This window comes from Manacus vitellinus, unplaced genomic scaffold, assembly GCF_001715985.3.
Source record: "Manacus vitellinus isolate BGI_N305 unplaced genomic scaffold, ASM171598v3 scaffold_11_pilon, whole genome shotgun sequence".
Lineage (NCBI taxonomy): Eukaryota > Metazoa > Chordata > Aves > Passeriformes > Pipridae > Manacus > Manacus vitellinus.
The window spans coordinates 18,793,239-18,814,438 of record NW_021938895.1 but is presented as its reverse complement, the minus strand read 5'-3'; the positions used below and the strand labels follow the sequence as shown (position 1 = coordinate 18,814,438).

The window sequence follows — 21,200 nt, the reverse complement described above, 5'->3', positions numbered from 1 at the left end:
ATAATAGTTATCTAATCTAGCATTCAAACTCGCTCATCTTGTAATCATTATAATTTATTTCTCCTTTAAAAGTGCAGAAAAAAATCATTTTTTAGAATTTGTTTTTATGGGCTTGTTTGCTTTGGTGCGCTGGATTGAAGAACACTATTGTAGGAATCTTAACTTTGACTAATATCTTATTCTTTATCTATTTACTTTGTACTAAAATGTGTGGATTATTTTTGAGTTAAAACACCAGCATTTATCTCTTTTGTTTGCTCATGAATGTTGAACTACAGGAAACTCTAGTTAATTTTCAGTCATTGAAAAAGAGTCCTTATTTCCCAGGTCCTTCACCCACTTCCTGTGTGAATATATAAGAGAAATTTTCAAACCTTTCTGGAATATGTCCTCTAGGCAAGCAACATATAAAGATTATACACAGTCTCTTCTTTTTTCCTCACATATTCAACTAGTCTAAATTTACCTAGTCTAAAAAGATAAAATAAAACTTGTGTTCTATTAGGTAATCATCCTATTAGTTTTCTCTTTGAGCCTCAAAAAGTTGTGATCCAAATTTTTGGCATGTGACAGATTTAACTGAGGTTGAATTGAGTATTTTGCAGTCATTTGCACACTATTGATGTTCTTAAAATTTCAACTTCAGAAACTAAATCAGCAAAGTAGATGCCTTTGGGAAAAACACGTTGCTTTGTTTCATGCCAACAAAGAAGAAATAGAACTGCATGCAGTGACATGGTTAATGTCAAGTTAGAGCATGAAAGTTATTTTTGATGGAGAGCTAAATTAAAATGGATAAATTACATGTTCTTAATTTAATCTTTAAAATATGGAAATTATTTTGAAATATTTAATATCTGCTTTAAGGACTGCACAGTTAAATATTTTTCTTCCTTCTGTGATGTTTACAGAATAAGATGGATTTTTAATGAATGTACTATTGTTCATTTATGGGACTATGAACCTGATAGCCGTAATTATGTTATTTATTATTAAGTAATATTATCAGCCATATATTTACTGTGGGTTTAGCCAAACATATTCTCATTCATATTTATGTGCAGAATGCATATATGCAGATAAAACCAGGCTGAAAACATTTACTTTCCTTCTACTTATTTATATATATATATATAATACATAAATTCAAAACATTAAAAACTTTAACAAAAACCTTATAATGCCAGCATGTTATATCTATATGTATCTAATATCCATATCTAATATCTATATCTAATATCTATCTATCTATCTAAAATATACATTACATGCAGGTACTGCAAGTTTATTGAACATTTTGTCATGTATATTTGCCATCTAGTTTATGGCAAAGTGTATCACTCTATGACGAAGAAGAATAAAAAGCATCTTAATGCTTTGTTGTTTTATTGTTTAAATATTTAGTACATTAAAATTTAAAAAAAACAACAGCATAAAACCAGACAGCAACAGATGAGTGAAAAGCACAGTCATGCTGTATTTATAAGATCTGTGCACAATTCAGCATGCAAATCTTAAACTTTAATTAATTTGCCATGCAAATTTGAGCAGCATAGTTAAGGAAATTCTGGTATGCATAAAATGTTTTCTAGTTCTTGTGTCTTCCAAAATATTCAGTTCCAAATGAATTACTTATAATGGAACAATCTGAATCTTTGAAAGAGAGGAAAATGGACTTTTTTTTCTTGAACATCTCAGTATATGTCAGAGACAAACTTTTATTATTTGAAAAACATACACCTTTTTACTTAAGTATTTTCTTTGTTTAAAAATGCAGTTACATTTATACCTTTCCAAACCTTTAGTGCAAGAAAAATAGCAGTGAGATATTTATTTTTGAGTTACTTCACAAAAAAAAAGAATCTTGCTTCATGCATACTACTGCAATGGGAATTCATAGTTGCAATATTCTTGAATAAATTTGTACTTATTTTTTGTATTTTGCTAACTAACAAGAGAGTCTGTAGATGAAAAATAAACTCACTCTCAAGGACTAATGTAGGAATAAATAAATTGTTGTCAAAAATGAATGTTATGGCTTTGGATTAATTAACTTCTTATTTTAATACTTATCCCTATTTCTAATTTTAGGGGTAGCTCAAAAATGAACTATTTATTTATTGAAAAACAGGATTTCTGTATGACTTCTTTTACTTCCTCCCCTTTTTTTCCCCCCTCTTCTTAAGCTCTGTGTGGTGGATATATTCATGGGAAGAGTGGAACTGTTCTTTCCCCAGGTTTTCCTGATTTTTACCCAAACTCTTTAAACTGCACTTGGACTATTGAAGTGTCTCATGGCAAGGGTAAGCATCTAATATGAAGCACATATGCATATTAAATGTCTATATATTAAGAAATGCAGACACACATAGACAAAAAAATGTCTGAGTTAAACCAGCACTTTTTACCATTCCTTTGAGGACGAAATTTAATTTCTCAAAATAAATATCTTCAGATATGGTATTTCCAGATTGTGTTTATTTTTCAAAAGCAACATTCTTATAACAGTTACTAGAGGAAATGGGTTTTTGTCTCAGAAAAATGGAAAAGAATAGAAGAAGTAAAGTATGTGAAAATAATAACTATTTGTTAAATAGCACTAAATTTTTTCCGTCAAAGATATTAGGACCTTGTTCATAGCTCTTCACCATTGCTAAGCATGAAGAAACAGATTTGATCTGTGTATTCAGACTTAAATTATTAGCGCCAAAAATTAGATATCTTTATGTTATATGTACAGTAGAGTAATATTTGAATGCATAGCTAATCTTGTCAGCTTATCCATTAAGGAAATGTGTACAATAACCTAAGGAAAAAAGCCCAGAAACTACTAAAAATGTCTTACATACCATTAAATCAAAACATAAAAATTTGCTGAGAAGTGTATTGGAAGTTTCTACTGTTTAAAATCTTCTTACAGACTGAATTTTTTGTTTAGAACTCATATGACATTTTAAATCTGAAATATATATGAGAAGACTTTCTAAGAAGAATGTTGTTCCCCACAATAATTGTATTGCATTTATCGTATTTTAAAATGCATTTTATTTGAAATCTGTTCTATTTGAAAACCAAACTGTAAGTCAAAATTTAACTAATTGCTGAGCTGGAGGTTGACAAATGAAAGAACAGTAATGACTTCAATAAAGGACCAGTCCCAGAAAATATGAAACTGTATATATGTAAGACTGTACATAAAACTTGTATACACTTTGTCCTTGTTTATGGGCACTTCCCTGAAGTTTAGAATCAAAAAAGAGATTCGTGTTGGAGAAAATGCAAAAATAAAACATAAATACAAAATTTTAGCCAAGTATTAAAGTATGTCGCCTAGTTTAATTTTGAGGTCATGGCAGAGATTATTAATAAAAGAGACATACAGAACCTTGAATAAAACCGTAGTCTAATAAGAAATGAAAAAAACCTAAACAATACAAATTTGGATTTTCATATTGCTGTATACAATTTACACTGAATGCCATCAATTCTGTTATGGGAACTATTGATTTAAAGTGAACTAAACAAGCATCCACTCTGCACATATTGATTGGTTGAGCACAAGTGCTTTCTGCAAGCTTTATTTTCAGAATTTCAAGTTTTGAATCCATGCAAAACTTTTTCTTAAACAGTTTCCATATAATGTAAGAATTGCTTTCTGTGTCACCTATATATGAATAAAAAACTTCCTACTAAATACTTTTTTTCCTCCCCTTTCTGATATTTTTAAAGGTGTACAGCTGGTTTTTCATACTTTTCACCTTGAGAGCTCTCATGACTATTTGCTCATCACTGAAGATGGCAGTTTCACAGAACCAGTAGCCAGGTTAACTGGCTCAGTCTTACCCCCTACAATTAAAGCTGGTCTCTTTGGAAATTTTACTGCTCAGCTTCGATTTATATCTGATTTTTCAATTTCTTATGAAGGTTTCAACATAACATTTTCAGGTAATGAATTCTATTCTTCTAAGTATTCTGAAATTTTTCCAGAGAATTGTTTTACGTGTAGATAACAAAAACACGATGAACCACCAGTAAAAAAAAAAGTTAATCAAAACTGTATAGTGTCTATCATAGAAAACTGGCTAAGGTTTATGGAAGTGGCCAAGAGACTGAGAAGGATGTAGGTGAAGTGACTGTTTTAAGAAGTCTTTCCTGTTCTTAGAGAACCATCAAATGTGCAAAAAAGAAGTTTGGAGGAAAATTAAGAGGAAAAAAATTACAGAGATAGAAGGTACCACTTCGCAAGAAAGTAACTAACTGGTACTGTCTTACTAAAGGAAGTATAGAAACTTTAAAAAAGCAGTGGTGAGCCAACTCAGATTCACAAAGGAATCTAAATTGAAGACTGATTTTGGAATAGCATATGTTTATAAAGGTAAAATGAAATAAAATATTTATTATATGTTGTAACAAATGTTGTTGTAACAAATTACCTCTTTAAAATACTTGAAACATTTAGTAACTGCTTCTTAATTACAGTCTTCTAAAACTAGATGACATCTAAAATACATTTCTGGATAATTTTCTTTGCCTATCTCTATTACTGGAAAGTAGAATATTTACAGATTTGCATATGAATGAATCAGGTGCTTGTTGAGATGCACATGCACATGGGTATTCTGTGGAAGAAGTAAAAAAGGAACTCATATCCAATTCCTTGAAAAACAATAAGTTTTGTTGAAATCTGGCAATGTTTACAGATGAACACGCAATGTATGAATAATATATCTTATTTAACTTGCTTATTTAAAAAAAGGAAAAAAACTCTACCTCACTGATTAAAGCAATAATGTTGGATTTACTCCTGTCAAATGCTGAAATACATTCAATCTGGATACATTGGACTTACCAAACCAGAGGTCAGCAGTTTTACAAGTTTGAAATGTAAATACAAGTGCTAAATTTTATCTCTGATAGTTTGTTTATCAATAACTGAAAATGGTAGATCACTAGGCAACTTGTAGAAAAACAAACAAAATATTGTGGATGCAAGGAGGAAAATTGTGCAGTAACAAAAAATGCAGATCGCAGAACTTTTCAAACACAGTCAAAGGTTTATGCCCTACCTACAACTGTTACATGCATAGATAACCAACATATGCTATCATTTATATTAAAGATATATTTTGATAAATATTATCAGGTACAATAATTTTGTGAAACAAATAATGAGTCTTCTTTCTTATTTTCACACAATCAGAATGTACTTCTTTGTAGTAAGAAGTGTTTAGTGAGAAGACTTTAATGTGTTTTGAATGTCATCTAACACAGAAAAATTCTCAAATGCCTAAGGGTGTGCCACAGGATATCTCCATGTCTACCTTAGCCTCTATAGTACTGAACAAAGGTAGTAGATCACGTGTTTCCAAAATTTATAACTTTTGCCAGCAGAAACTGGTGTGGTTTATAGATTCCCTCTAATATTCAGGACTTTCCTGCAAGGCAATTACTAAAGGGAAGGATTTCTTTATTTAGTTATATTTGACTTAATATTCAGTAAGTCAGCTGTTCAAACACTCCCTCAGAGGTTAGTTTTTTCTCCTGGCTAAATGGAGTCTCTTCCTCCAAGTAAGTGGATTTGACCCTACCTTCCACCGAAGTCCAAGGTAAATGTTTTAGAAAATGGCTTTTCTTATGTGTTATCAGAAGTGATCTCTTGAGTCTTTTGGATCATATTCTGAAGAATATAAAATCAGACTTATTGGGTTACATGTTAAGTTGATCTCTTTCTTGTCTCAAACAATGGTTGGTAGTGGATATCTAGGGAAGAAAAGGAAATTACAAACCAGGAAAACATAGAGTGATACTTCCCCAACATACCCTGTGGGGATGAGGAAATGTGGCTCAGATATTTTCTGAGTTTGATTTGGTCCCTCTGCAATAGCCCTGCCTTTTTCCCATTAATTTATTCTGACTACTCCTGAATTATTCCTGATGTGTAGTTATAAAAGCACACTTTTTGAAAATATGGTCATATGTCTTTCATTCACCTAACCATGTGTTTGATATTTTATTACATTTTCTTCACTGCATAATGGCGTTGGGCTTTTTTTAATTGTAAGTCTCACTTCTAAAACTGTTTGGGATTTCAGATGAAATGAAACAAGAATTATATACAAAAAGAGTAATTAAACAAAATTATAGTAAACCGCTCACAGTCCAAGCTGATTACAGCCCTTGAAATTAAGAAAATAGATGTAGTGTGGATGGGATACAATAGATGCATAATTACCGTATATATAGTCAGAATAGACTTATAGAAATAGTAGTGGGTTTTAGTAGAGAATGCAACTCTGAAACATGTTTTCCAAGTGTTCCAGACAAAAACAATGCAATTAATATGGTAAGTTTGGTTTTCTCATATGGACAACTTGTCCAAATTATTTATATGTTATGTTTTATTGTCTGCAGAATATGATCTGGAGCCATGTGATGATCCTGGTGTTCCTGCCTTCAGTAGGCGAATTGGTTTTCATTTCGGTGTTGGAGATTCCTTGATATTTTCTTGTTTCCCTGGATACCGCCTGGAAGGTGCTAATAAACTTACCTGCCTGGGAGGTGGTCGGCGTGTATGGAGTGCACCTCTGCCAAGGTGTGTGGGTAGGTGGTCACATGCTTTCATTTCATTCATCAAATCGTTAATAGCACATGGCATGTGTCAGAATACCAGGCAGAGAACAAAGACCTTGGGTTGAAAGAATTGATCCCCAAGCTGTAAAAACTTTAAAGTCATGCAAAGTATAAGTAATGCATGTGTCTTTTACTTAGAAAACTTAGAGAAAATAAGAAGGAATAATTATAATTGTGCTAGAAAATAAGATCAAAATGTCATGTGCCATAAAATATAAAACTAATTATTAAACTGTATGACACAGTTAAGTTATAAATTTCATACTTTGTCTTTCAGGGTAGAGTAACAATGTTTAGAATTTTTAGGTGAAAATACCCTGCCTTAGAGCCCGCCAGCTGGTTTTAAAGGTTTTTTTTTCATATTGAGTTTTTATTCTTGTAACTCTAAACTTTTAGAATTTTTACAGTTTATAAATTGCTTTACAGCATTGTAAACTGTATTTGTTTTTAAATTAATGCGCTGTCCTTAAAAATTGGTAACTATAAGATCAAACTGTTTTGATCTTTTTACTGTTCTTTTTTGGGAAGAGCTCTGGGACTATATTTTATAAAATTTGTACAGTTGCTATATTTGATTTATGAAATGGTTTTATCACTACCATGTCAACTGAATCTCATCAGCTACTATTGACATAATGTTTCTGAAGTGTCAAATAGTTTCATACACTTCTAAATGGATTTCTTAAGAGGGCTCTTGTTTTAAATAAGATTTTATTTCATGAAGGGAGAAACTCAGCTTCAACTTTTTTCTTTTGTTTGTTTTAAAGGGACAGATTTTTATATCTGAAAAAGTCATGTACCTTGTATATACATGTAAGATACATGAAACAAAGTAAATTATCTCAAATTTTGTTTTTAAAAACTGGGGTTATTCAAGATGTGATGAAAGGAAGTTACAGTTGAGAGAGAAATCAAAATCATATGGAATTTGCCAGTCGTTTGGAAATTCTAGATTTAAGTCTTAGGTTATATTCAGGACTATATCAGCCCTGGGATATTTGTCTGGTTTGGGTTGTTTGGGCTTTTTTTTTGGTGTTTCTCTGCTTCTGGGGATCTTCTCTATGTTCCATTCAATCACATTTAGTTTAGTATAAATATCATAAAATTGTATTCTTCTGCAGAAATGCTGTTATCTTGTGCTGAAGAAAAGAGTCATTTTATATGATGGTCATGTATGTTTTATTTTGTAAATGTTGTTATCTTTTAGAAAACCTTTCCCACATTATCTACAGTAATAAATGATTCATTCCTGGTGTCTTGAAAATGCTCACTTAGTTATTCTCATTATGTGAATGATACACTGGAAAGTTGCAAAGATTACCAAAGTATCAATAATTATCTTAATGAAGTATCAACCATTGAATTAGCCATGAATTTTTAGGACTAATGTAACCACTTACTGTGCCAGACACAGAAATACCTATATATTTTCCCATGCATAATTTAGTGATACATACCTAATCATGCATATATGTGATAAGTCTGTAATTCATATAGAAATGGAATTTATTTTGGAATTTATTTTTTCTTATTATGTTCAGTTTTGAATAAATTTATTGACTGACCCTGGGACTTCTGTCACTGTAAAAGACCCCTCTTTCTAAACGATTAGTAAAACCTTTTATAAAATATGCATAGACAACTGGCATTTCTCTAAAACAAGATAATCTAAACAACTCTTTTAAGTCAACCTATGAAGAAAATTTGGTCTCTGATTGTGTAGCAAACTAAAGATACCCATAATGCAACTAAAACAAATACAAGGAAAGAAATTTTGCAAAGCAGCTAAGTGAAACTGAGGGGGAAAGACACACTCAATACCATTCAAGCTGCTTAAATAAGTGATTTTTTTTCTTAACACTGAGAAGGTTTTACAGAGGTCTCTTTTCTTGTTGCCATGGCACCTAAGACTTAAAGGGTGAAGATATCCTCTTACCCTGAAAAGGAGTTCACACAAAGGCTACTTCTTTCACAGAAGAGTGAAAAGAAACTACTTGTCCTGAAATCTGCTGGCTTTGGAGTGTACATTCAAAAGTTAAATCTAGTCTCAACTCAGTGTCACAAATACATAAGCACATTACTGGGTTCAATAGCCTCTTGGTTATTTCTTCCTCATTATCATTTCTACACTGACCAAATTCATATACATAATGTATACACACCAACCTTTATATATCAACAAGGATTTTTCAGTCCTTCTATGACACATGGTAAGATATTCTTTCATGGTTCTTTTAATCAGATTCAGGATGAAAACCCTTTAAATTTAATTACATTTAATTTGTAAACTACACAAACACATGCTGATTTGTATCAGAGAAGTTGTATTCAGTTTCATCTGCTGATGAAAACACAATAAATCAACAGGGTTTCCAAAGGTATTGCCCTTCTCTATCCAAGTAAATAATTTCACGTCCTTCCTCTAGTGTTATCTCCAACATGTTTTGCAGTTTTCCTGGTCAGAGAACTATTTGTACCTTTTCACCATTTCTTCTTCTTTGAAGAGCTATTTTGCAGGCACAGGAAAAGCAGAGCTTGGGACATCTGGTTGTCCTAATATTGTGATGCTGGCATTGTTGTTTTAAGACTTTGAGTCCCATATGAACAACATTATCATAACTTTCAGTGACCTATCTCCATGCTGTGAAGGTAGATGGTCTTTCCCTGGACTTCAAAGGTCTTTATCTGATTACCTGGAAGGTCTTTATCTGATTGCCTCTTCTGCAGTAAGGACACTCCTTGTCACAACAAAAAGACACCACCAAGTCTACTTGCAAAATCAGATTCATATTCATAAACAGGTGGCCTTGTAAATCTTATTTCCCTGTGTCAGTGGTTCACTCTCTTGTTTTTTCAATTAGAATAATTTTGTGTATCTCAGCTATGTACTTCAAGTTGTTATGCAGTATTATTCCACCTCATCCCAGAATTTTGAAGACTCTACCTAGTTTCCCTTTGAGTAGCCACTCCACTGCTGTGTCCTTCAATCAGATCTCTCCCTTGACTAGAAAGCAATTTGTACCTACAGCCACTTGCTTGCTGCTATTTGATGAAAAATGCAGAGAAGATCCAGGCCCTTAAGACCGACTCCCTTTGCACTGTTTAAAGAATAGATGTGATCATTACTCAGTGGTGTCAAATTTCCCCCATCTCAGAAGATTAAACTGTTTCTTTCTTTTCTTCTTTAAAACTTTGCTTCTCCTATGGGAGCAAATCCCTTTACCTGTCTGGTGAATTTTCTTTTCGCATTGACATGATGTGGCTTCTGAGGAAGATCCCTTCCCTCCACCACTTTATATGAACTGTAGAAACACTGGGGCTGCCAATCTCCTCACAGAGAATTTCTTGTTCTTGAATTGTTTAAAAGAATGGTAGCAGGGTCATCCATAAAGAAATTTCATTTCCTGTAGGACCTTCCTCAAAGCACTCAAGTAACAATGATTTCTCTGACAAATGTGTCAGTAGTTGGTAACTGCAGATTACATTGAAGAGACACTTCAATCTCTTTTCACACAAGAGTACTGTTTCCCGGCTTTATAGACACAGTAGTTGCATTTGGGAGAACTATCCCATGATTTTTACTGAGCTAGTGACTCGATCAGCACATATGCTACATTAAGGCTTTTCTGCAGTTACCCACTGTATAAACACATAGACAGTCTTCTGTGAAAAAAATCCCTGTATGTCTACCTCTATGTAGCTATTCTTTGAGCTATGTTGTCTAAATGTACATTCACAGTGTTCCCTTTCACCCCTCCACTCAAAATTTACTGCAACTGAGAGGAATGTGACATTAAGGGGAACTCCACTACTTAGCTATTTTGTGTGATGCAGAGAATTAATTGAGGTATGAACTCAATTACAGAGAGTGTTAAGGGAAAAATATCTTCCTAGCAATCCTGACACAGGGCTACCTGGAAAATAAATATGCATATTGTCTTGAAAAGGAAATGTCAATAACCCATGTCTTTAGATTTGAGGCTACTGATTTAAGCATCTGGCTTTTTACTGTTCTGAAACAGCTTGTCACCTGTAAGGTTGCTTTATAACAATATTATCATCTGGTATGTTACTGTAATTGGCATGTGTGTAGGTTTAATTTTCCAGATCTACTTCTGAATAATTTAATTATTATTTAAAATCACTAGTTTTGTGTTGGGGGGGGGGGTAAAAGTCAAGCTACTGGAGTACAGAAAAGCTTCTCTATCTTTTGTCTAGTTGAGATTTGTAAACAGAAAACAGATTCTGTGCCCTTCATTTGTTTACATCTTATCCATTGTTATTATTCATTGTTCTGTTATTATTGCTGCAATTATTATTCCAGTATTTTCCAGAAGAAAAAAAAATCAAACCCATGATTCATGGTTGTGATGGGTTACTGACACTAATTCCACATGTATGATTTATTCCCATTATGTAGCTTGCTTTTACATAGTTGCATTATACATATATGTATATATGCATGTATATATGTATATATACATGTATATATATATATATACATGTATATATATATATACACATAGTGTATATATAACTTTATATTTATTTCATCATGGTGAAGACAAAATTGTTGAAGAGTGTGGATGCACACTCTTCTCACTTTTTTCTTCCAGCAATGTATTTTTTTCTCTACCTATAATTAAAGAGTTCTATTACAGTTTCATTTACATTTCACAGTTGACTACATTTTCCTGAGGACAAAACCCAGCTTTTAGTGAGTTGGTTCCCCTAGAGTACAGATCCAAGCATAAAGCTGCTAGGCAGTCACGCACTTCTGCATATCCACAAAGCTGTGTGAATCTCAGAAGCTTGGTGAATGCTGGAGTTCAGAAATTAGGTGGAACAACTTAGTTTGTTGAAGTTTCTGATTCTGAGGCTACTGTCCTCCTAAAGGAGAACATCACAATCATGTTTCTGCTGCTTATTGTCATCACTAACCTTTTAAATAGGATCCACACACCATTTCTGGGAAATCTGTTACTAAGGCAGATTTCCTAAAACTTATCTAACAAACTATGTTTTTAATCATACTTTTCTTACTTTCCAGTCTTCTTTAAGTCAAACTAGTCAGGAGCTTTCTAACATTCTGTTTTGGAGTTATGTTACTGTTACAAAAGGAATTGAAGGACTCAAAGGTTAAGAGAAGCATTCCTAAATTAAAAAAAAAAAAATAAAAAAAAAACAAACAGTGAACCAGAAGACCATGAAAGCAAAAGGAAAAAAATTGATAGCTCATTAGAGGTCATAAGAAATGACAAAAAGCTTCCATTTGGAAGGGTAGGAGAGACTTCTCTTTCCTTCAGAAAGAATATAGGGGAATTGTTTCAACTTGCACTAAATTGTTTTGAGTCCGAGGGAGAGAGAAAGAGAAAAAGAATGAAAGAGACAAAGAGAGAAAGAAAGAAAGAAAGAAAGAGAGAAAGGGAAAGAAGAAAAAGAAAGAAACAACATTCTTGTACCTATTGTGTTCTGACAAGATCTATAAAATTACAAAGTTGTTGTCATATTAAAACACATCTAAATTCCTTGTTACATAGCTTAAAATAGCATGTAATAAGCAAAATTTGTTCCGTAAATATCTGCTGCTTACATGGTTCCAATTTAGATTCTTCACTTCCTAATCTACCAAACTATGGAAGTCTGCCAAACTACAGCATCCAAAAGACAAGAACCTTAAACTCTTCTTTTTAAAGAAAAAAAATCTATATGGTTATCTGTGTCTTCTCAGACTTGGTGAGGAGTAGGATATATGCAAAAGAAGAAATAGGACACAAAACAGGATACCCGGTAAGTATGCACATGTCCAGAGATAGGTGGCCAACAAGTAGGGGCTCAGGGAGTGGAGGGAGTTTAGATTGCAGTGATAAATGCATGCATCTGATATGTGCTTAAATAATCTCCTAAGCACTTTTTGAAATGTAACTTTATAATTTACAGTGGTCATCTAAAAAGGTAAGGAATGAGTCTTATAATTTTGGTGTTCCTTTATGGTGCACTGTGAAATACTGACGAAATTCTGAAGAGAGTAGAAATTTCAGCTTTTGCTTCCTATTTGTCAAAGATGTTCTGTTCACTGATTGTTGAATGCAGTGGGTAAAAACCTGAGTGGAGACCCCTTTACAGTGAAATGCAAAGTACAGGGCCCAGATGTAGATACCTTCTCTTTACAAAAGACTAATTTCGCGAGGAGGAAACAATCCCCGTTGGACTCACCCTGGGTGCTCATTCTTTTTGAATCAGTCATTAACCCAGAGAGGGTTAATATCTTGCTCCTATTAAACTTCTCTGAGGGTCCGCTTGACTTTCTCCCAGAGAAAACCTTCCAACAGGTCCAGTTTACACCAGAAAAACTTTCAACAAGTCTGATGTGCCCAAGAGGGGAAAAATTATCATGATGATTTCATAATGAGAGGACAGTCCCATTTGACTCGCTCTTGCTAGTAATACCCTTCAGTAACCCACTGAGGGTCAATGTCCTTCTTCCCACTACCTTATCTGAGGATTGGCTTGATTTTCTCCCAGGGAAAACCTTTTAACAGGTCCAAGTCACACCAGAAAACCATACAACAGCTTTGGACTACAATGATCACATCCAAGGGATCCAGTCCAATGTTACAATTATGCAATGCTCTGGCCTGCCTGGAGGTTTAGGGGAAGGTAGTTTGATTTTCTCTGAGCAGTGCGTGGGAGAAACAGGAATTCTGGGGAGATTCAATAACGTACGGGTCATTAACCCAAAGAGGGTTAATGTCTTTCTTCCCATTAACCCTCTTTGAGGGTCAGCTTCACTTTCTCACAGAGAAAATCTTACACAGCAGGTCAAGCCTGGCTTACACCAGAAAACCTCTCAACAAATCTGATGTGCCCAGATCCTACTGAGAGGAGAAAAATTATCATTAACTTTTAACAGTGGGGAACAGTCGAGATCAGGCATATATCCCAGGTTGCCATGATCTCCTGCTGGAGATTTTGGCATAGACCAAAAATCAGTTCTCCTTTGTTCAATACTCTGGCTGTTATGCCTGTAGAAAAACCTCCTCACTGCTTTTCACAGGGTAATCTTGTCCCTGACACCAATTTTATGTTATTACCCGCCCCTGAAAGTAGGGTAGCTGAGGTTCTTGTTAATAGATCTGTTGGGGCAGATCAGAGTGAAATGACACTGAATGACATGTTTATAAATATGCATGCGTGGCAGGTTTATTTTAGAACAATTTGGTTGCAATGGAAAGGAGATATATGGCCATTTTGGTTATAATCTATGGAAATATAAAAACATCATTTAAGAAAATATATAACGAAAAGAAAGAAAAAGAAAGAATAAGAGTGGATAGCGAAAAGTTATCACTACTTGTGGATCCAGTGACGATACTTGATTGTTGCAATTTAGACGTCTGTTGGTTGAAGTGATGGTTGCAGGCTTAATCTATCAGGGCCAGGGGAAGCCTCCACAACATAAGTTCAATGGGTTAATACATGTTCAGGTTCAGGTGGGAATGTCCAAATACCTCTCCTGAGCAGGGGAATTCTACACTTTCTTATGCAACACTGTGGACCATGTGTAGTCCTCTGGTGGAAGTTCCTAGAAATGGAAGTCTGGGGGCACTTCAGAGGTCTTTGATGGTTTCTGATATTTATGACACCTTCTAAGACATGACTGCTGTTTCTCACTTCAGCATAAGCATAGTTGAGCCAGTTCTACCTTAACAGAAGGGATGAAAACCCCAGGTGAATGTCCCAATACCTCCACCTCGGGTGAAGTTTTACACCTGAGCCAGTTTCTGGATCTCTTTCCCCACCCACGGCGTGGGGCGGCCCTGTTCTAGTTCCATCTCCATCTGAGGAACCATTCTGACGTCTTGAAGGATGGGGAAAGGGAACTCCAGCATCAGGGGGTTTCTTCAGGCCCTGAGCCTGAAGGGGAGAGGTGCCTTCCCCTCTTCTCCCCACCCATGTGGTTCCATGACCGGTACGGAGACAGCACACCGGGTGTGGAGAGGAGGCAAGAGAGAGTTTATTACTGGGGATGTTACATTTATAGGGTTTAGGAGGATTCACAAAGTAACCAATTAGAAGTCTCAAGGGGCTTACAGGAACACCCAATCACAGGAAGGGGTTAACAAGGACCAATGAGAAACACCTCAGGACACCTTCTCAGGACATTCCTGAGATAACACTACCGTGGGGGGTCTTGGGAAGAAGAAACACGTGTTTGCAAAGAGACCACCAAAACCCATTTTAAGACATGTTTAAACAACAGTTTTCCCATATAATGCAGGTTTAGTGCCACACCAGTTGTGTAAGGGGGGATATCATCATGGCTTCCTTTGGGAAGGACTCTACCCACATTTGCTACAAGCGCATTGGTGGCTAAAAAGGCCAATACGAGATAGACATGACCGGTTGCAAAAGGCACAGCAGAAAGACTCCTTAGGTGATATCGACAAGACACGGTTCTTTCTGTGTTGTCTTTTCTCCTCGAGAGTGACCCTGCGTGTGCAGCAGTGTTATAGCTAATATGTTTCCAGACCTCTGGATTGAAGGCCGTAGTAGACCAATGATGATGATCAATATGACCAAGGTCGAGATATTGTTTCAGGGAGTCCTTGTATCTCCTCTTCGGGGCTCTTCTCTTGCAGCAACCGGTGGCAAGTTCACCATAGAACACAATCTTAGGGAGGCGGTGGTCCTTCATCCTGGAGACGTGTCCTACCCAGCACAGTTGTGCTTTCAGCAACATGACCTCAACACTCATAAGTGCTACCTGTTCTAGAAGAGACATATTAGTCACATAATCTGACCAGTACAATCCTAAACCAGATGTTTAGGATTGTATGGAGGTAGTGATGGAAGTGTTCTAAGAGTCGCAGGTGGTAGTGGTAAATGACCCATGATTGGACCCAAATAAAAGAGTGGACAGTACAATGGCTCTGTAAACACTGATCTTTGTACTTTTCTTCAAGTGTTTATTACACCATACTCTTTTATGGAGTTTTCTGAAAGGTCTATATGCCTTTGCTAACCTGTTGTCAATCTCTTCATGAGTCTTACTATCCGAGGAGATGATGCTTCCCAGGTAATTAAACTGCTGGACTGATTTGAACTCTGATTGGCCAATGGTGATATGGGGATGATGGAAGACTTCCTGAGGTGCAGGTTGATAGAAAACTTCTGTCTTCTTCAAACTGACTTCCAGCCCAAACAGCTCAGCAACCTCAGCAAAGCAGGATGTTAAACGCTGCAGAGCTACTTCTGTGTGGGTGAAGTGGTGGTGTCAGCATAAAGCAGTTCACGGACAAGATGGTTTAAGGTCTTAGTGTGGGCCTTCAGTAGCCTTAGGTTGAATAGGATTCCATCAGTACGGTATCGAATGTAGATACCATCTTCTTCGTCGAGGTCTGCAGTGGCCCTTTGGAGCATCATGCTGAAAAAGATTGTGAATAGAGTTGGTGCAAGAACGCAGCCTTGTTTCACACCATTGAATATTAGAAAGGGCTCAGAAAGTGCATTACCATATCTGACTTGACTGTGCTGATCCTCATGGAGTGAGATGATCATTTTAAGGAACTTGGGGGGACAACCTAACCGTTCCAAAATCTGCCATAGACCTTTTCTGCTCACAGTATCAAAAGCTTTGGTGAAATCAACAAAGGTTACATATAGTCCTCTGTTCTGTTCCCTACACTTCTCTTGCAGTTGTCTGAGAACAAATACCATGTCTGTGGTGCTCCTGTTGGCTCTGAAACCACATTGGCTTTCAGGAAGAAGTTCTTCTGCAATAGCGGGTACTAGTCTGTTCAAAAGTATTCTTGCCAGGATTTTACCAACAATGGAGAGCAGAGTAATACCTCGGTAATTTGAGCAGTCTGATTTATCTCCTTTCTTCTTATACAAGGTGATGATGACTGCGTCACAAAAGTCTGAAGGTCTGATGGTAGTTCACCTAGTTCCCAACAGTGCACCACGAATTTGTGAAATTTATCATGGAGTGCTTGGCCTCCCTGCTTCCAGACTTCAGATGGAATTCCATCAACTCCAGCTACCTTGCCAGTTTTCACCTACTGTATGGCCTTAAGAGTTTCTCCCATAGTAGGGGCAATATCCAATTCATTTTTCACCAGTTGTTGTGTAATGTACTGAATTACTGAGTCTTGGACTACATGGCTAGTACTGAAAAGAATCTGAAAGTGTTCAGACCATTGATTCAGAATGGAGATTTTATCTGTTAGAAGCATTTGACCATCTGAACTGAGTAGAGAGCTTTGGACCTGGTGTGTAGGTCCATACGCTGTTTTCAAAGCCTCATAGAATGCTCTGTAATCACTCTGTAATCATCTGCGGGAACCTTTTGGGTAAGGCGGCGCAGGTCAGTGTAAAATTTGTCTTTTTTGGCAGGATTAGCTTGGAGAGTTGGGGCACATATACTAAAGAGGACAACATGTTGTTTGTTATGTAGTGGAAGGCATAAGGAGATAATGCAGTCAGAATGACCTGCGGCAAATTTTCAAGTTTGGAGACAATAGAGTTTTTAATCATGAAACCAACTCCTGAAAGATGCCTTTCAGTTCTGGGTTTACATGACCAAAAGGGTGTATAACCAGCACCATGTTCTCTAAACCTGCCTTCCTCATGGAGACGAACTTCACTGAGAGCAGCTATGTCGATGTTGAGTCATGACAGTTTGTGGGCAATTGGAGCAGAATGGCACTCAGGACATCCACTATCCTCAGTATCAAGCATGGTTCTGATGTTCCAGCATGCGAGTATCAATTTGGATACACCTTTGGAGGCAGGTGTATGCCTTTGTCTCTTAATCTTTGTTTGACCACATCAGAAGATGCCTGTTGGCCGTGGTTAACCAACCGGGTGAAGGGTGGAGATGAGCTTTGGTTAAACCACCTTTTCTAGGCCCCTCTCCGTGTGGAGCAAGCAGTGCTCTCCCTGAAAAAGGTTGCTTGGTCATTCAGGATGCTGTCGAACGAGACTGTCATCTCCAGGGTCAGTCTTAGGCAATCAATGTCCTGAACCGCCTGCATGCAGGGTTGGGTCTGCGGCTTCCAGTGCACCTTTCACCTGCCGTTTCGACCCTTGCCTGTCACTACAGGGCTTTACTAATGTGGATATATCCTTCAAACCTACGCAGTGGATTTTTTTTAGTGAGATGCAGCATGTGCAGAACTGGACCCACCCTTTAATCCTAAGGTTCATCTGTCAGGGCCGAGAAAGCTTGGATGCTAACAGCAAAGTCCTCAGGACGTAGGTTTAATTAGAGTATCCTTCTCTTAGATGGATGGCTTTACAGGGCTAAGCGAGCTCCATCTAGCAGAGTTTGGAATTAGAGTTTTCCTTCTCCTAGGATAACTGCCAGAAGATTAGTGAGCCCATCCTGCCCATGGACACATATTATCTGACCCTTCAGTTTTGTTCTGTCTGGCATGAGACACCCTGCCGGAGGCATACACTACCCCAGCATAGCTTGAAACTTCATAAGGGCAATATTTTGATGTAAACTTCCATCAAATCCCATCAGTCCAAGGGAGGACACTGGCATGATAAAAAGTGTTATCCCACCTAGGAGGATCTGCTTCTTACTGACCTTTTCCCTTATCTGTCTCAAACCCCAGCTTGTTGCTAAACAAAGGTTGATTTGTCCTGGTCATTCTCAGGTAGTGGTGGGTGTGCACCCCCTCTGCACCTGGGCTGTTGTTATGCAGATCAGAAGTTTCACCACCACAGCCCAAAAACTGTCCTTCTCCTCTTTGCTTGGGGAGTGCAAACCTGGCCTCAGCAAAGCACCCTGCTGCTTTTGCAAATGGCTGATTGTTTGAGTCATTAACCCTTAACATTTCAGTCTCTCACAAAAGAGAAGAAAGGTCTGAAGTAGTTCTTCAACTCTCTCATGTGATTGTCTTGACAATTATGTTATTGGCTTCTGTCTGCTTGTCTGGATTTTCCCTGCTTGCTCTCTCTTTAAGAAACTGTGTATAATTTTATTTATGATACATAAAGAAAATATTATTTGTGCACTATACAGTTTACAGTGTACATTCAGTTCAAACTAACCTTTCGTGTTAAGCATTGCACTCAGTTTGAGCAGAACACATCAATAAAATAAACTTAATTTTGAGTGCTGGAGCTTTTTTGTTTGGTTTGGTTTTTAATCTGTATTATTTCCTGTCCCCTATAAGTAATTTCATCCTTATGGAGTGTTCCTAAGCAAGCTGTGGAAAACTTAAATGGTAAAGCAGAAAAGAAAGAACTACTTAATATATTCATTTCATATTTAAGTGATGTTGCTCCTTTATTAAATTTTACATGGCACTTGATTTTTAATGGTACATTAATACAGTATTTGAGTAAAATCTTCACCAAGATATTGTTCGCTGTTATTCACATTAATATCACATTAATTTGTCATATTCAGTTGTTATATTAAATACTATTTGAATAGTTGATAGGGTGCTACAATAAAATGCTGACACTATTTAATAAGCTGTTTCTTTTTAATAGTTTAGTTAGTATTTATTGCAAAGTCATCAATTATAAGTAATATACTCTGTCATGTTGTAGCACTGAGTTAATTTTCATTGAGATTGAATCATAAGTGGGAATATAATCATATTGTTAGCCTGAATAGCACCAGAGTTTTCTATGAGGCTCTTGAGATTTGGCATTCATTGTTTTCTTTAAATTCTCTGTAGCAGAAAATTTGAATTTGAGTTCACCTTTGAGAAGTCAAACTAGGTCCGAAAACTGCTATTCATTTTTATCTAGTGTTTAGGGAGAGAGAGAACTGCTCATGAGCAAGAAATCTTATCAGTAACTGAGTCTCTGAATCTTCCAATGGTAACAAGGATGAATTCAGGATCCACTGTATTTCAGAATGCTTTATTTAAATGTTGTCACATTTAAATTGTTAAATCTTTAGGTTATTTTCTATTTTACACAATGTATTTAATAAAGTTATTTGATAAGTTTTTTATACTTTCTATTTCTTTATCTTATAACAATGCATTTTTATAAATACAGTCAAAAGGTGGTGTTTTTTAACCCCTCCTTTTACTTTCAATGTTTGATTGAAAATTGAAGATTTGTCTGAGTGTTTGAGTCTTACTGTACCTGAATCTTTAAAATATGGTGCCATGTAGTAATTACAGGTTTGAATTGTCTCTATCTGATAACTGAAACTTCAATAGTCAGGAAAAACTAAAAGATTTCAGCTGGTGCATACTGGGCACTCTGATTCTATTTTCAAAATGAAAAGGAGTGATTTGTATGCGACTTCAATCACCTTTATCTGAGACCTGGTATGAAACATTAGTCACCTATAGTTAGAAAGAATAACGATTACCTCAAGTCACCCTTTTGCCTTCTTTCTACCTGTTAAGGTTATGTATACTTAGTGTTGTTTCTTGCTAAGACAAATAATGTCAGCATGTTATGTCCGTAGCTCATCAGATGATACTAGAAAGAGTAGTCAAAAATCTCAAAACAATTTAAATCCAAACAATGCTTTCACCTTAGTTTCTGCCAATAATCCCCTGAGGCTAATTAACATCATAGGATTTGTTTTGAGAACCTGAACAGTGCCTTATGTTTGTGGCATGTGGATTGAGAACAAATTAAGCAAACCACAGAAAAGACTTTCCCTGCTGCTTAGTCCTTCCTCTCCTATTCCATTATTCTTTGTATGTGAATGGTGCAAAAAATACAGTATAAGTTGTTTTCAGCAAGGCACTTCCGTATGGTTTTCAGTGAGATGTTCTAACCTCACCACCATCATATGGGTGTTGCTTAAAGAGTATTGTGGGAGGCTGACAAACATACTTTAGTAGTGTGGTCGTACCTTTAATTGAAATCTATCTTAGAGAAGCAAACAATGGGAGAAAAAAGCGAAAGAGAGAGAAAAACAAAGGAAAAAAGGGAAAGCCACTCCTTAGGCACCAGCTGGTAAGAGGATGGAAAGAATCCTCAGGCAAATAATTCTTGCCAGTAAATGTAGTGGTGATGATGATGATAATAGTAATGACAAAAAAGTCAACATCTTCCTGCTTTCTCCCTGCTACTGTTACATTTTCATGCAGACCTTCTCAAGCTCCTCAGTGATAGTTTATTACATTGTTCACATTGAATGGAGCACGTGTGGGTGCTGCAGACTAAAGAGTAATTAAGATTTCTGTATGTATTTTATCGTGTAATATTTATTGTGTGTTAAAATAACTCTTAACTCCTTGTTATTGAGGTTCTAGTCCAATATGAAGTCACATGCTAAAAACTACCTGGTCTGGAGTGATGTGATCTTAGTGTAGAGTTACAGGCTAAAAGCCACAAGGCAAAAAAATGAGAAGTGGGAAGAGAATAGTATGATTTAAAAAAATCAACGGCAGTGTGTAAGTGACAGGTTACAGGCTCACTTGTGATGGACAGGCTGCAGAATTAGAGATGTAGGACTCTTAACATTACAAAGATTCAGGCACTGTGCAACAGAGGTGCCGTGGATACTCCACGTGCACCTTGGCTTGATGTAACATTCCATTTAACAGGAAGCTTCTGTTCCTAGCATTATA

At 36.2% G+C, this 21,200-nt stretch overlaps 1 protein-coding gene across 1 annotated transcript in view; it reads left to right on the top strand.

The window, feature by feature from the left end:
- The window catches only part of CSMD1 (CUB and Sushi multiple domains 1), a gene marked incomplete at its 5' end in the record, with an annotated part of 865,314 nt that overhangs the window by 619,497 nt on the left and 224,617 nt on the right, over nt 1-21,200 (top strand). Inside the window, 3 exons of the mRNA XM_018088901.3 lie at nt 2,187-2,303; nt 3,730-3,945; nt 6,412-6,600. Coding sequence (XP_017944390.2) covers nt 2,187-2,303; nt 3,730-3,945; nt 6,412-6,600 — 522 coding nt within the window. The remainder of the gene's footprint in view (nt 1-2,186; nt 2,304-3,729; nt 3,946-6,411; nt 6,601-21,200) is intronic.